The sequence below is a fragment of the Nematolebias whitei genome, chromosome 5 (genome assembly GCF_014905685.2).
Source record: "Nematolebias whitei isolate Nwh7 chromosome 5, NemWhi1, whole genome shotgun sequence".
Lineage (NCBI taxonomy): Eukaryota > Metazoa > Chordata > Actinopteri > Cyprinodontiformes > Rivulidae > Nematolebias > Nematolebias whitei.
The window spans coordinates 25,803,593-25,821,300 of record NC_056502.1 but is presented as its reverse complement, the minus strand read 5'-3'; the positions used below and the strand labels follow the sequence as shown (position 1 = coordinate 25,821,300).

Here is a 17,708-nt window from a genome sequence, read left to right as displayed (position 1 = left end):
TCTACCAAACACAAATTTTCTTACTTTGAGATATGTTGTTTAATAATAATAATAATAATAATGTTAGATTTTTTCCCCTAGAACTATGAAGCCAAAAGCTTTCTATTCCACAGAGAGTTGTATAACTAAAAGTCTTCTGTGGTTTCCCCAGAGCCACACAATCTACAGAAAAAGCTTTCTAATTCAATCATAAAACTTTATTGATCCTTCCTAAACGTGAAATTATTATTGAACCTAATTTGTCCTTTCCGTTTTCCTCTTTTCATCCCTGTTCCCAGAAAGTGCCAGTGTTCATTGTTAATAATCTGTCGGGTATTAAATATTAAGCACCTTGTGGATTTATGAACCCAAAAGTTAACGACTGTAGCTGCTATTTTCACGTGCTCTGAAGACACACTGCGGGCTGGGGTTAAACAGAGTTGTGAATGAATGAATCATGTAGGTCAGTCACAGACTATGTCCAACTTTATTTACTGTTTTATTAACAAAGACAAAATACTGTATAGAATAGATGCAAATAAGAAAAGTTGTTGGATGTCCTGTTGATCAATGCAGCCAACTGTGGCACTTACATACAACTAGACATTTTAAAATAAGCCATTTTAAATCTACATTGTCCAAGTCATATTTCCAGTTGGTAAAACGAGTTATTAACTCCATAAAATCCAAAAGGAGCTTACAAACCTTTACAAAAAATAAAAATAAATACATACAAATTTGGATCAGGTATGGAATACATTATATTAATAATTAAAACTATTCTAAGTGAACACTGGTACTGAAAGAACACACTCATGAAATTCATGTTAATGTTGTTTAAAACATTTTGAGGAAAAATTCAAAGTATTGAAAGCAACCCTCAAAAGCCGAAAGAACGAGAGTTAAAAAATCAAGTGCTAAAGATGAGAGATCAGGAAATGTACATCACAAGAGAAGCTAACTCAGGGAAATGAAGACAGATGAAAAATGTGCAAGCTTTAATAAAGATAGAAAACAGCTGCAGTTGACTCACCAGGACTCTGTTCTCCATCTTCTCTGCTTTAATCTCCAGTTTGACTGCTTTCGTCAGAGAGAACTTCACCCTTTTCCCCACTGCATCCCTCACACTCTCTGCACACAGGAGAGGGGGGGAAGATATGAGGAATGATTCAAAGTCAAGTGGAAAGTCTGTCACATTATCTACACGTCAAAACGTCGTTACTTGATCAAAAAGAAGAAAAGACAGTAATAAGGTGCAAAATCTCAAGTGAACTGAGGTGCAAGAGAATCTTGAGATTTTACTTTGCTTTGTTTAGCTGACATAAATCAGTGTGCTCTTGACATGGGGGAGGGGGGTTTCCTATTTCTGTTAATAAGAACAGATATTTGATAAAGATATTTAACCAAGTACAATTTTAATAGACCGCTTAAAAAAATGGGAACTCATTTGCATTTCCTTCCATGAAGCCTTCTTCTGAGGCAAAGGTCTATCAATTAAAGTGATTGTACAGACACGAGAAACCACAAATGGTATAGGTCCTTGATAAAACACAAAAGACTGTAGAAGTAACCTAAAAAGCACATTTTAGAAATACAAATATATACAGTATGTCAAGTACTTTTATTCCTCCAGCTGTTGTACGAGTATTCCTTCATGATAAATACTTCACCAGCCTTGCAAAATTATTAATATTAATTTAATAATTCTGATTAAAAAAAACAAAAAAAACTGTTGTAGATCATGATCAAGTTGAAAATTAAAGACCAATTCTACTGCTTCCATTCCTATCTTAGAATATTTCAGAAAGTCACTGATAAGAAAAGTTAAAGATCGATCCAAGTATTGGCAATATTAATACAAACTTCTTGCAGTAAAGCAAACTGGACTAAAGCAGCAGGAACAGTTCATCAAAACAAGACAGATGCTCAAACAGGATAAACTCCTGTGGCGGCTGATCAAAAGTTTGGCACAACACCTGCTTGTACACGTGAGGCATCTGTTGACCCCCCCAGCGGGCCAGGTCACTGTTATCATGCTCATCAGACTTGTCTCTCCTTTTCTGCTCCTCCCTTCTCCTTTGCTCCTGTCCAGCTAACTTTAACATCCTCTGCACCTCCTCCTACTGTCTCTCAGGTGGTGCTCAGAGCATTCTTCTACAGGTTCATCTTCTCTGACTGCCGGTTTTTAAAATTCTGCCAGGTTATATACATATATGCTCTTCAGTTCTTTTTCAAACTTATTCTCTGACAAATATATTATTTTACTTAGGAGCACCGCTCTCAAACTTCCTTCACCGACACGTGGACAGCTGTCAGTCAATCATTGAGGGACACGCCTTTAAACTAGTGATGCATATTATTGGTCAGCTCATGGACCATGGGTGACTCTTAATTTTGATCAATCAGTCGCCACAAACAAACTTTAATCTAAAGTGATTGATAGAAAACCTGACAAATCTCATCTTGTGACCTCAAAACAATAGGCCCCCTGTGGGCTCCTTCAGCCCAGGTAAGCTCATGCACAGTGGTGGGCACAGTTCCACTAATCTGCTAACAGCAGAACTAACTTTCTGGTTAGCAGATTAGTGTTTTTGCTAACTTTGAAAACCTTTAACAACATAGCTTCCACTACATTTAATTCCGATGAATTAATGTCTGCTAAGTTTTGTAAAGACAGTACTCCACAGTGTTTTACACAGAGCGATGCTGTGCAAAGCGATGCAAAGCAATGCAATGCAATGCAAAGCAATGCAACGCAACGCAACGCAACGCAACGCAACGCAACGCAATGCAAAGTGATGCTATGCTAAGCCCCACCCGGTGATGTCACCAACCTGGTAGCATTCATTTTCCTCCTCTACCACAAACTCTGACTCATGGTCTCAGTTTACAGACAATAACAGAAACTAACATAGATGCCAAACCAAACTAGAACAGGGAAATAACTTGAAAAACCAATTTTCACACTCAGAAACATCAGTCAGAAGCATTGAACACACAATTCCTACCCAGCATACTTTGCAAAAGTTAGTGCTTTAGCGTTAGCTTCTGTTATTATCTCTTTAACAGTTCAGCATAAGTAAAGCATTTTTGTAGTTAGCCATTTAGCAGTTAGCAAAGTTAACTTTTGTTAAATGTGCCTACCACTGCCTGCACATTAAGTAGGCCCAGAGTATATATAGCACAAAATATCCAATCAGTAATCTATTACCTGAGCACGTGATTGCATGATCAACATTTTTAACAAATCCCCAAAATACTCTGCTATAAAATGTCCAAAGGTGAAAGAAACCCACAAAACAATCAAAGAATGAGGTTAAAAAAAAAATCTTTAAACTTCAAAACAAAGATGCAAGAGTGGTCCAAATGAACTGAGTAAATGAATGACAGTACATTGTTTCATGTTTTATGAGTTTCCTTTCAATCACAGCAAGACAAATATATTAGTTGCAATCAGAATTATTCAATACCCACTCCACCCATTAAAAAAGTTTCAATGATTCATCAATTAAAGTTTCTTAAAAGAGTAAGAATCTGCTTTGGATTAATTATTTATGAGTTTAGTGATCCATAAAAGCAACATTGAAAATGCATGATGTAGTATTTGTGAGTAACACTATATTTTGTGAAGCAAGGCATGTCACAAGTCCTCAACCCCTACAAAATATTATTTTTAAAGCTGTTTTGACAGTTTTTCAGGCCCAAAATGGAGTTGAATCATAATCAAGCATTTGAGAAGTAGATCATGACCTTTCATTTGCTACAGCTGTGAAATGTAGAAATAATCTCCATCCATGAAGGTATTAAGGTGAGTTGCAATGATAGGAAAGACAAATTATCTTCCAGAAAAACAGTGAGGAGATTATTTCATTACCCCTGCAGGACTTTGGGTATAATTTTTTTTACCAGGAATGTTACATTACATGAGACACCATTGGGAGAATTATAAAGTTCACAACCTATGGAAGAGCTGCAAACCTGCCTGGCTGTGCAGGAAGCCCAAAAATTCATCAAGAGCTCTGAGCAATTTAGTCCGTACAGCTAATAAAAACCCTTGTGCAAGACACCTACAGGATGACATGACGACGGCTGGTACAAGAGCCTCAGTGGCAGTAAGTCAAGCACTGCATAAAGAAGGTCTTCATGCTTGAACTCCAAGACGCACTCTTGATCACAAGGAACATCAAAGGTCAACTCAAATATGCAAGGAGGAAGTTGGATAAGTCTACAGAGTTCTGGGATATAGTTTTATGGAATGATGAAACCAAACTGGAACTGTTTGGACAAATGGACCAGCGGTAAGTGTGGCGTGTGATAGGCCAGGTTTATGATCAGTGGAATACAATCCCTACAGTCAAGCATGGAGGTGGAACATTGATGATGCGGGAATGCTTTTCTGTGGCAGGAACTGATACTCTTGATCATGTACATGGCATTATGAATTCCCAGAAATATCAGGCCATGTTGAAGAGGAATGTGATGCCTTCTGTCAACAAATTAAACCTTGGTGATCACTGGACGTTCCAGCAAGACAACAATCCCAAGCACACCCACAAGTCAAACAAAGCTTGGTTGACAAAAACGATCCTGGAATATCCTGGAGTGGCCTTCTCAGTCACCAGATTTAAATCCAAATCAAAAATCTTTGGTGGGATTTAAAGAAGGCAGTTGCAACAAAGAAGCCATCAAACATCAGATGGAAGCTTGTGCATGTGAAGAATGGACAAAAAATTCCAGCTGAGAGATGTAGGAAGCTTGTCAGATCATATCAAAACCATTTGATGGCAGTTATAAGAGCAAATGGACGCTCCACAAAGTACTAAAGTTGGGAGTTGAATAGTAATGCACACTCAAACATGTTAAACAGAGGAACAGCTTCCACCCTGAAGCTGTTTGACTCATAAATCCCTAACCAGGATAATCAACGTAAGGAAAAAAAATCACTGTAATGACACTTTAATTGGTGATATGTGACTTATCTGTGCTGCTGATCTCATGCTGCTGATTATCTCATGCTGCTGTATTCATTCCTACCCATCTCCTCACTATACTCATGTTCGGGCTGCTGTTGATACACAGTATTATTACTAGTATTATTTTACATTATTAGTGTTTAGCGTACATCTTAAATCCTCATATACAGTTTCTTTTTATACTTTATATTTTTGCTATTTTGGGGTTTAATGGGACCTTGTGTGCACAATTTCATTCCACCTCATGTACCAAATGTGATGCGAATGACATTAAAGAAACTTGAACCTTGAAAAGTTACATTTTTCACTTGAACTTCAAAGTTACAATGACTCAAATATGTAGGTTACCAATAACATTTTTTGTTGTTCAATGAGGTATTTTTGTCTTTATTGTCATCCACGCTAATAAATGTCTGTCGAGGCTGCGGGGGTTGATTGCAACTGGTTGTGTCTGTATAAGAACTGGTAGTTCAGTGGGGATACTGGCACAGAGGCTGGCGCCACATGGAGCCAGTTAGTCCGGACGCATGGCTACAACACAAAATAAAGCCGTGTCTGTTCTTACCCAGGAGCTCTTTGGGAACCTCTGCCACTTCGTCGCTCATTTATTTATTTGATTTTATTGTTTGCTGCAAACAGAATCCAAAAATAGCGAGAAGAATTCGACCAGCACATGGGATTCAAGCCACAAATATCCAGAGAAGGAAGAAAAACCGCGCGTGGGGTGTCAGGTGGTGCCTCTGCAGCCGGTGCGTGTCTGCCGGTTACAATGCGCTCCTCTCCCTCTCCTCCTCCCGCGGGCTCCGGACAACGTGTCCCCTCCAGACTGGACGCATCTTTCTCTCGGGTGAAACGACGCAGTGGTCGGGGGTGCTCCTGTTCTGAGGTGAGGGTGAGAAAAATAGATTAAAATCTGGTGAAATTATTGGCTGGATGAAAACAGCACAGATTGTGGGCATCCCTCCTCCCAGACTGTGGTCCCACAGCCGGCCTTACACAGGCAGCCAATAGGAGCCGGAGCCCCGCCCCGCTCCGTGATGCCACAGCCGGGGAGAGGATGGAGGCGGCCGGTGGTGGAGGGTGCTGATGGGAACCAGGGACCTCTAGTGGTTACAAAACAAGTCCGCAACCTTAATAATCAAAAGAGCCATTTTTAAACCTTCATTCTCAATTTTTCAATTTATTTTTTTTATTATTAACAGCATTACAAATATGGTATCGATATCAGAGATATTCGAATCTGAGAAAGCCAGCACAGGTTGCTTCCAAACACACAGAAATAATAATAATAATAATAAAAAAAAAATATATATATATATATAAAACAATAATAAATACAAGAATCAAATAGAATAAAATAACAATAAATAAATAAATAAGCAAGTAAAATAATTTTAGAACTAGTTTGAAGGAACGATCCACAATAATTCAGGGAATAGGATTGTGGAATGGTTTGGATGATAACGTTAAAAATGCCAGATATACATTTAGGAGACTGATAAAGACGAGTTTCTTGAATGGAAATGGAAATCGTTAATATAAATCTACTTAAGTTGTTGTCTGATTTGATTTAGATGTTTGAATTTTTATGTTTTTAACTTGGCCAGATTGTTATTATATTTGTGAATTATATTTTAATTTAGATTATGTAAAAATATTTTTGATTTAATTTAGAATTAAGTAAAAAGGGGAAGTTTTCACAAGACTAGTTCTTCTTCTGCCACCTTTCATTTTATTTTATTTACAATTTTTTGATTGTATTGTGTGTGTATATATATATATATATATATATATATATATATATATGTATATGTGTGTATGTATATCTCTTGTGTTTAGTTTTTTTATTGTCATGTTTTTAAGTGAAATGAATAAAATTTATAAAAATAAATAAATAGACAAGTAAAATAAAAACTAGGGGTTTTCCAGTAGTTTCAGTTAATTTATCATATGAAACAACTCCACATCTTGATGTTTGTCCATGAACTTCATAGATAAGAAGAGGTGGCAGAGTTCCTTGTGAAAAGTGGGGAATGATGGTTTTGTCTTAAGGAAACGGCACTTGTGAATGAAATATTTGCCCATAACAATAATTACATTTAATAACCTTTCAAGATCTTTTTCTTTTCTCAGGGATCCAAAAATAATGTCATTCTAAGCAAATTCACGTAAATTTGGAATTTTAGGGAAAAGCCAGTAGTGCACGTCATCCCACAAAGCTTTAAAATACATACATTCACAGAAAATGTGTTCTGTTGATTTAATATTATCATCACAAAATGAACAAGTGTTGTCATCAATTGCAAAAGGAAGTCTGAGGAATTCCTTAGAGGGGTAAACCCCTGAAAAGGTTTCAAAGTGGACTTTCTTAGCTTTTGGAGGAATGGGAAGATTTAAATAATTTGTTCTAATTTTTTTCTTTTGATCATTTGAGAAGAAATGTGAAATAAAATTTGGGTTAGATACCAAGGGAAACAGAGTGTTAGTAAAATATTCCCTAATTTTAGAATTTTTAAGTTTATTATTTGTAATGTTGTGCCCATTAATCAGAAGTCCAGGCAGAACTGGACTTCAATAAGCAGGTTCTCATAAAGGCTTTTAGCTGTACATAAAATGTTTGGCGGAATAGCTCTAATAATTTTTTGAAATTCACTTTTATTTGCTTGCAGGTTATATTTAAGTGAAATATTCAAAAGACATAAGACCTCCATCATTTAATAAATGCATCACAGACCAAATACCTTGTTCAAACCAATTATGTGCAAAGATTGATTCATTTCTAACTTTTATGTAACGACAGTTCCACAGGGGAGTGTTGTGTGGGCTATAGTTATTTTTGTAGATTAATCTCCAGTATAATAAAACTTGCTGGTGAAAGAAGGAAAGCTTTACAGGCAGTTTTTTAACATCAAAGTCACATTTAAGAAGGAAGTTAACTCCACCCAGATTAGAAACTATTTTTCTAGGAATCTAAGTTTATATGATGAGATTGGAATTTAGAGGGTGATCTATCAAGCCATTCATTATACACCATATTGAAATCACCTCCTAATATCAAACTGTTTGTGGAATATTTTTGAGATGGTTCTTTCAGATGACTGGTTATTTCGTTCAGTAAGGATCTGTTCTGGGTGACACTGAAGCCATAAACATTACAGTGGATCAGAAAACTGTTTTCTACTTTGAGTACACAGATTATCCAGTGTAGCACGGTGGCACAACTGGTAGAGCTGCTGCCTCTCAGCGAGCAGGTCCCTGGTTCAAACCCCGGTCCAGGGGCCTTTCTGGGTGGAGTTTGCATGTTCTCTCCGTGCATGCGTGGGTTTTCTCCGGGTGCTCCGGTTTCCTCCCACAGTCCAAAAACATGCATGTTAGGCTGATTGGTAACTCTAAATTGTCCCTAGGTGTGAATGAGAGAGTGAATGGTTGTTTGTCTATGTGGCCCTGTGATGGACTTGCGACCCATCCAGGGTGTACCCCGCCCCTCGCACAGTGATTGCTGGACATGGGCACCAGCGACCCCCGTGAAATGGAATAAGCGGGTAAAGATAATGGATGGATGGATGGATTATCCAGTGTCCTAGACTGTCTTTCCTATGAGTTTCTAATTTGTTCCTAAAGTTTTGAAATAGTAAAGCAACACCAGCAGATCCCCTCCCACCCCCCATTGATTAGACCAGAAATTCTCATCTGCCTCAACAGAGTGTGTTTCTTGTAAAAATATGCAGTTAGCTTTTACATTTTTACAAAACAAAACTATTGATTTTCTTTTAACACAATCTCTCAAGCCCCTAGTATTTAAAGACACACAATTAAAATTAGAAAGAAAAACGGACATAAAAGTGCCAGAAAAAAGATACTAAAGAGAAGGTAACAGAACTTGAAGTGCTCAGGTAAAGGTGTAATGATGAAACACTAACTCAATTCAATTCAATTGAATTTACGTAGAACAGAGCACTTGACCTCTAACCAAAAAACATGAATATACTTACCAAATACGTTTTATTAAGCATGTGAACTTTGAATCTGCCCAATTAAAATTTAAAACAGCCTTATTTACTCATTTAGCCTATTTAACCAACAGGCATTTAAGAAATGAATAATGGAATGTAACTCTTATTGAACCATAAGCTAACACCTTATGTTGCTACAGTTGTGTGTGATTATTAAAGTTGGTTCTTCAATCAATCAGGGGATACCCGAGCTCCGTTGATGTAGCCGACGTGCCCTCGGTAGTAGACCTTCTTTCCCTCGCCTCTGGCTTGTTCCATTTTGGGCAGCTCTTGCCTCCCTGTCTTGTTTGCAGAAATCTTGTTTGAAGAAGATACACAGCTCCTTGCACATCTTGGAATCTTTGGTGAATTTCCAGAAGGCATCTCGGTGGCGTCTCATGCTGAACTGAATTAGTATTTGGCTGTGTTTTGCTTCTTTTTTCCCCAGATGATGCACAGTGTCCACTGTGTTGCCGATTGATGAGGCTCAAGGTGGTGCGATCTTAGCTAAGATATCAAGGACTTATTTGCGAGTCTCTTCATTATTCATTTTTTTAAGCCCTGGATTTTCAAATTCCAGCGGCGTTTATAGCGTTCTAGTTCCAGCAATCTCTCCTTCATCTCCACATTTTCTTTGATGAGCGCAGGAATATCTTTTTCCAGGCCAGATGGTTTACTTTTAGTCTTTTATATCGGCTGCGTTCATTTCAGCTAGCTTGGAAATATTATAGCTACCATTATCATGTTGTCACGTAGCTGCACACTGAAGTCATCAATCTTGTTTGTTAGCTTGTTTATGGCTTCCATGATCAAGTTGTTGACTTCCTCATTTTGGGACACAATTACCTTGCTGGGTGGTGTTGGAGTTGTGATGAGAGTTGGGGGAGATTTTCTTTTGGTTGACGATGTTGAAGTCTCCATAGAGTATCCGTGGTCATCAACTGGGGAGCACGTTTTAGCGGTTACTGATAGTTTGGTTGCAGTATCAGCTTTTCCCCGTTTCATTTCTTACGCCGTTTGAAATTTTGAGAAGAAAAATATTTAAATGAAGGATTATGTCAGTACAAATTTATAGGCAAAATTAGTAATCTATTTGGTGCTCAGAAACTGAGGTCTAAACCGTTAAATCGGGATTAGTGCATTACGGCTTAAAGGAAGCTGCCTGCCCGGATCGCCATTTGGCCAGAAGTCTCCTCCTTCATTCTCTAAATTAAAAGTGTTCAGAGCCGCAAGAACCTGCTACACTGTGGTTATCAACTGGTGGTCCATGGGCCACTTTAGGTTTGGAGGACACTTTTGTGGCCAGTAGGGGTGACATTATAAAGCTAAAAATTGTTGCAGCTCGACTCTTAACTAGGGATGGGGCCGATCCGATCCAGTATCGATATCGGCCTCCGATACCAGCATAAGTTATGTATCGGATTTTTCCGATCCACCTGCCGATATTTCCGATCCATGATGCATGTTGGCTTCAAACTATGGAATGGATTTCCTGAACGGTGGCGTGTCTCATGAACCCAGAGTAATAAGACCCGCCGCTCATTCAGGAAATCCATTTCATAGTTTGCAGCCAGCTACAACGTGAGGACTGGGTTAGCAGCACTGTGGCTAACAGCTAACAAACTTTTCATCTAAACATGTCCACTGTGTGGAAGTATTTTACACTAAAAACACCACAAAACAAGACAGCAACGTGCAATGTCTGCAGAACCATAGCACCACATTAAACCACGGTAGTTAGATTTACGATGGACATTCAAGCTCCGTGGCTTCAGCTGGGCGCTGCTCTTTGCTCAACCCACAACAGGCGACTCGACCCCGGCCAGCCGCATCCAGTCTGCCCGTCTCCGAGGAGGGACAGACTGTGCGCAGCTGCCCCAAATCAGGCTGCCTGCTTCGGACTGAACAAGAAGAAGACATTGCTGAAACCACGGAGCTCAAATGTTTACAGAGAAGTTGCTAAACTTAATCATGATTCATGACCAACTGCTATCAGTTGTAGAAAACGAAAGATTTCACAGCTTCATACTGGAAAGGGCTCTATTAATAAAGCTTGATTGATTGATTGAGGGCAGCACGGTGGCGCAACTGGTAGAGCTGCTGCCTCTCAGTGAGCAGGTCCCTGGTTCAAACCCCGGTCCAGGAGCCTTTCTAGGTGGAGTTTGCATGTCTCCCCCCCACCCACCGAACATAGGAGTAGGATCTGCGGTGGGAGTGTGGAAGTGGTCTCCAGCTAGTACTTGGGTGTGCACCTGAATGACAACCTCAGCTGGAGCAACAACACCACCAGCCTGAACAAGAAACCTCATCAGAGACTCTACTTCCTCAGACGGCTGAGACGAGCTGGTCTGGGAAGCTCAGTCCTCACCTCCTTCTACAGGTGTGCAGTGGAGAGCATCCTGTGCCCTGTGCTCCAGCATCAACGTGTGACATGGAGGCTGTTCAGCTGCAGAAAGAAAAGCTTTGCAGAGAGTGGTGAAGGATGCACAGAAGTCTGTTGGAGTCAGCCTCCCCACCATCACAGACATCTACACCTCCAGATGCAGGAAGAGGGCCACCTGCATCATGAAGGACCCCACTCACCCAGCACACACACTTTTTGCCCTGCTCCCTTCAGGCAGGAGGTTGAGGAGCATTAAGTGTAGAACCACTAGGCTGAGGAACAGCTTCTACCCTGAGGCTGTTAGACTCATGAATCACTAATCAGGAAAATAACAGTGAAAAAAAAATCACTGTAATGCCACTTTGATTGTTGATATGTGCTGCTGATTCTCCATGCTACTGATCTCATGCTGCTGATTATTTCATGCTGCTGTGTATTCATCCATACTCATCTACTCACGCAGACTCATGTTCATGCTGCTGTTGTTTGTCACGTTTTTAAAAATGTATTTATTGTATTTTTACTTGAGCGAATTTCTTAGATGACGTTTTAGATCCTTATTTCTGTTTCCTTTACAATTTATATTCTTCCTATTGTCGGATGTAACTGGGAACCTGTGAACACAATTTCATTCCACCTCATGTACCACATGCAATGCGAATGACAATGAAGAACCTTGAATCCTTGAATAATGTGAAATATAAAATATGGCAAAAGTTAAATTTAGCTTCCTTTTCTTTTTTTTTTTCAGACAGCAAAAGTGAATAGAGTAAATAAATTAGTGTACCGGTCTTAACTAATATTTTGTTCAAAAATATAGTTGAAGAATTTTTTTAGGCAAAAATATAGATGTTAAATCTCCGTAAGTGTGGCAATTTTTCCAGAAGTGGCACATTTAAATCTACTCCTGTGTTTTTGGAAATGGAAAGCTTTGCTGGCAGAGTAGTTGACTGTCTGGGCGGACGAGTAGTTTCAGCAAGTTTCTCTGTGATTTTTTGCTATTTGTCAAGTGTTTGTGGCCATTTGTGAGCTGTGCCACATTGTGGTGTATGTGGCGACTAATTACAGGTTATAAAAACAGTATAAATAAGATCTTGACAATAATCCTTTCACAAAAACCTGTCTTCCTACACCAATTACACAAACCTGCTTCCAATTAATTACAAAGTATTTTTACTAATAAGCCATTTTACAAAACTGAGATTCAACAATTTTTTGTAATGATTTTACACTTCATATAAATGTAAACAAACCCCATAAAATGCTCTTTCATACATGCATGCATACTTTTATACATACCTTTTTTCTTGGGGTTTTTGTGCAAAAAAACCTCCAATATGACAATATATATATTGTCAATTAATGACTTTAAGCAATGCCATTTAAAGTATTTTAATATAGTAGTGTTCACAACTTTGTTACACAAGCTTAAAAAGACCAGCAAATATTTACAACACTGCTCAAAGTTATATTATAAAAGCAATAACACAAAATATAAAAAAATATCCCTTCATAAAGTTGCAGCATTTGAAATCCAGTATTTCTGATAAAAGCTATGCACACAAGCCTTTACATTTTCAGAAATTACACTTTAAATAAAAACAATTGCATTCATTTATACATTCAAATAACCAATGAAAAATAACAACAGCAACAACAAAACCAAGAAATAGACTAGCTTCATGAGTCAGTTGACCTGAACAAATGACTGAAAGCAACAACAGGTCTGAAAATGAAATAATTAAAAAAAGGTTTTGGGGCTATAAGAATATTTACAACTTATATATACTGTAGACAAAAGGTGTATTAGTATTACTTATCTTATAAAACCAAATACCTAAACCAAACTCTTGGCTTGGTTTAGTTATTTGACATGAAATCAAAGTTTAAAAAAGGTTTCTAATTTGTCCTTTTTTTGGTGTAGTTAGACCAAAACATACCACTGGATAGCCTGATGTGCCTACATCTCTGCCTCATAAATAGTGTCATAGTTTGTACATTTAATGTGTTTTTAGTGATTGCATTTGTGTTTTAAAATGCATTAGGGTTTTGAAATGGCTTGAACTCTGAAGATCCAGCACTCAGCACTTCAATCATTCAATGCCTTGAGTGCTTTAAAACACGAGTCATCCTGGAGCATGCTGACAAACATTTTCTCATACATCTTGTGCGCTGAGGTGCTTCCAATGATGCGGCTGATCTTCTTGAGACCTTTCAGTAGATGGCGCGGCGCCCCCTGGCTGCGCAACGCCTTCAGGCTGAGAGTTAGACCTTTTGCCAGATCCATTTTATGGTTTGACGTTTTCCACAGGTAGAGAATCTGCAGGACACGCTGCCTCGGTGGACAAGTGGAGACGACGGCCCTCACGTCATACTCTTGTACTTGAATCCCCGGCAGGCTGTTGGTCACCTTCATCAGGTCGTCAATGGTGAGGTTTTCCAGCACACTGCTGCGGGTGATTTTTCTCTCACAGTGGTTTATCCCTGGAGATACACAGTAGTAATGTTAATATGAGAAGATTTAAAAAAAAAACATCCATTTGTGCTTCTGATCTATACCTTGTATAATGCCAAAAAGCTTGTCCTTGTTCTGCTGCCGCCATAATCGCAGCAAGTGCAGGACCTGCTGTTGGGGACTGCAGGTCTTCTTCAGCCTCTCCAGGCTCTTGTGATCCACCTTCTGCCCAGGCAGGCTCTCTAGCAGCTTCTCCAGAGGAACCGAAGACAGATGCAGCGAGGACAGAGACTGGAAAACTGCTTCCTCACAGAGAATCACATCTGCAAGAGTTATAGAAAATATGCTTTAAAACCTGCTGGGTGGTACAAAATGTGGTTGTAAGTATCTGTTCCTCTCAGTTCAAGAAACATGCTCATGGTTTGGCAGCCCAAACAGGCACACAACACAGATTTTCAAGCGGACATCATTACATTTGAGTACAAGCAGTAAATTAGTGTTTGGGTTCAGTAAAGTTGAGATGTTGAAGAAATTCTTGCTTCCAGGACTTAAAAAACAAACTATGAAATCATTGTAAAACCACGAGCATCACCTTTCCCCAACAGCAGAAAAGTAAACCACACACTACAGCCTAATTTTAATCCAAACAAATCATAATCTGAGCTTGACCGATGTTTGGAAACAGTCAACAAAGTAACGCAAGGATAAAATTTCTCCAAAATTAGTTAAACCTGCATGTTTCTAAGGTAACCGTTGGAAAAACATTAACAGGGTCATACATATCCATTTCACAAATGTCTCAAATGACTGGCTACATGCTATTTAATATCATGGCAGAATAAGGCAATTTGTGTAATTCTGTTTCCCCTGTTCACATAGACAACAAACTAAACACACCAGTTTTTAGTGACCAGTGGCCAGTGGGAATTTCAGGTTCAGTTAGTAATTTTCAGTGTCATAAAGCGGTTTCACTTTTTACCTGGACCCTTTACTGCATAAACTTATGCTAACCTGACAAACCCCCCCCTGAGCAGGTACAGTTTCTGATTAGAAATATCATCCTAACATGCCATATTTTAACAAAAATCATTGTCCTTGAGAAAAAAAGCTGCATAACAGGGGAGTTAATTATTTCTCTTTGTTTTCTTTCCTGAAGTTCAACCATTCCATTTGACATTGGGAAATGCCTTCATGAAAGCAAAGCCAAATACTTCTGTTTCCTAAAACAGAGAATAATCATTCTGAAGTTTGTTACTACTAACTTTTTTTTAGAAAAAGAACCTAAATAAAAGATTCTACTTCTTGATTATAACACATGTCCTGCCAGTTTTATGTATAAAAATGACTGTGTCTGATGTCTTATGATGTGGTATTGGTACTAAGCTTTTGCATTTGTGTGTTCATTGTTCTTATGCTCATTTGATTTTTCTGTTTGTTTGTTCCAGCTTCCTGTGATTGGTTCTTTGTAACAGCACCAATGGTTTTACGTGAACACATACAGATCCAGTTCAAAACCTGGATTGACTTACTGAATTGATAACCAGCTTTGTAGCACCACAATTTCTTGACTGATCCCTCATTTTTAGGGTTAGTTTTAGCCAGATTGCTTAAAAAAAACCCTGGGTAAGATGAAACTGTTTAGTAGTAAAGAGCACTGCTGCACATAGACACTACTGTTATAACAAATCTCTGAGCATGGTCTCCTAAACTGAGGAACAAGATGTTTATGTATTCTGGTTTTATTTTAACCATGGCAACCTTGGCTCCATAAGCCACTTAAAATTTTCGTGATTAATAATTTTTTTTTGTTTTTAAAGAAAAATAGCATTGTATGGACAGTTAAAATTAATCATTTCCATCTCAATACATTCAATATTTTAGCCTTTAGACTTTCACTGGTGGTTTGACCAGTGAGCGGGAATGACTCATGTTAGCTCATGTCAGCAAACCTTTGAGTACTGCCGTGTTAATGTCTGCTAATACACAAATGTATTAATCTATATTCATTATCCTCTAAAACATTTCCATCACAAAACCAACAGCATCAACAAAACTCTCTTTGCCAAAATGAGTTAAACTGTTTTGTTTTGTTTTTTTTCCCTGTAGTAATTTTACTGTTAACCCATGTATCATCTTTTGGGGAAAAAAATCAGCCACACATTTATTTTTGTCTGCACCAAAAATAAATGAATAAATAAAAATACAGTCAACAAACATTGAATTTTTTTGAAAAAGCCTAAAAATCCTTCTACTTTTAAAATTTTGTCAGAATTTTATCAAATACTCTCGTAACCTCACAATAACTTTATTTCACACTCATGTTCCTTTGGGAAAAATTTACCACATTACACATTTGAATTACACTGTTAATACAACTTTTAATCTCATATTTATTACTGTATATAAAATAATGCATTCCTCTTAGTTTGTTTTCTTCTGCTTTTTACCTTTACTGCTAATTTTGCGATTTTTCATTTTAGCACACAAGGAGCCCCACCGCTCATCTTGACTGACAAAATCGTTTTAGTTTGGATGTAAAAAAACTAAAATTCACTTGTAATGTGCACAAGTGAACATTTAGTACTTAAAAATGTTTGACATGCATGCAGGCTGCAGGATGAAACACTCCACGGGTGGCGACATCTGACTGACGTTGATTTATCTGAAGGCCGGTTGCCATTATCAAATATTTCTGGGTTGGTATAAGCAAAAATATATTTTTTAAATTGTATTTTTAAGCTGTTAAATATGGTTGTTGATTTCCCCCCTACGGAACATGGTTATTAAGGATCATGAAGATAAAGATAAATACAAGCGTTAATGGTTAATACAACAGAAAAGACTGTACTAAATATTTTAAATTACATCATTATTGTGCATCAGTTTTCTTGTATTTGTTAATGTGTATTGCTCTTCAAATTTATTACAATGGAACCATCTACATCTTACATTGCTGTTACCTTGTGACGACCAGAACCAGAACCAAGAACCACCATTCTCATCAGTCTGAATCATTAACTCCACATGTTCCTCTGCATCAAACTGCCCAAAGTTGCAATTTTTGCAGAAGGCAATGTACATGAATCATAATGTGTATGTGTATCAATGTTTCCAGATTGATTTGTAGGCTTGACAACTATAATTTTAAAGGTATAAAAACAGACATTATGTTTTTTTTTTTAATTTTAGAGTCTGTTGGAGTTTGGTGTAAAGAGGATGCTGATTACATTTCTCGGAAGCCTTAATTGTGTAATTGTGGTTTTCTCACACTTAGTCAATCCACATCTGAATAACAATAGGAATCCAATTGCCTTCTGTTTCATATTTGTTGAAAATGTTAAAACCAGTGCAGAATTATGTGCAGACAGTTTGTGGTGGTGCACTTCAAATAAAGACAATTTGTGAAAGAAAATTTGAGGAAAACATCAACATTCCTGATGGTTAACAGCGTTGTGTGCTACATATTCTGTCTTTGCTAGAGCTCGGATGTATGTAGTGTGTGTGTGTGTGTAGGGGGGGTGGGGGGTGGGGGATTGAGGTTTCCCCTTTGAATTACATTTCAGTCCATGTCATAGTTTAGGGCTGAGTAACAAAGCCTAAAAGCTGGTTGTGTGCCTCATTTTGTCTTTGACTCAGTTCCTCTGTTACTGTGTTTGAGGATGTGACAGTTTAAACAGTAATTGATCTATCATGCTTCATTTTGAAAGCAGCACTATAAATATACATTTCAACTCTGGCTTTTCATTCTTTCGCTCCAGTTGGTTTTTTGAACTTCCAGGAATTAGGAAAAGAATGGAATCTGGATGACAAACCTGACCGAGGAAACCCCCTCAGCTTTTGGGAATGAAAATAACCATAAGATTGAAAAATAATCAGTTGGTGTGTGTGTGTGTGTGTGTGTGTGTGTGTGTGTGTGTGTGTGTGTG

General features: G+C 38.0%; 2 protein-coding genes across 2 annotated transcripts in view; both read right to left on the bottom strand.

Moving 5' to 3' along the window:
- LOC119410162 (F-actin-uncapping protein LRRC16A) overlaps window positions 1-5,557 on the bottom strand; it is a 71,147-nt gene extending 65,590 nt beyond the window's left edge. The window contains exons 1-2 of the mRNA XM_037677073.1: window positions 5,518-5,557; window positions 1,013-1,110 (exon numbers count right to left, since the gene is read on the bottom strand). Of these exons, the coding sequence (XP_037533001.1) occupies window positions 1,013-1,110; window positions 5,518-5,557 (138 nt within the window). The remainder of the gene's footprint in view (window positions 1-1,012; window positions 1,111-5,517) is intronic.
- Window positions 5,558-13,301: 7,744 nt separating this feature from the next.
- The window catches only part of LOC119410161 (tumor necrosis factor receptor superfamily member 11B-like), a 31,089-nt gene continuing 26,682 nt past the window's right edge, over window positions 13,302-17,708 (bottom strand). Inside the window, exons 5-6 of the mRNA XM_037677072.1 lie at window positions 13,887-14,105; window positions 13,302-13,811 (exon numbers count right to left, since the gene is read on the bottom strand). Of these exons, the coding sequence (XP_037533000.1) occupies window positions 13,417-13,811; window positions 13,887-14,105 (614 nt within the window). The 3' untranslated portion in view covers window positions 13,302-13,416. The remainder of the gene's footprint in view (window positions 13,812-13,886; window positions 14,106-17,708) is intronic.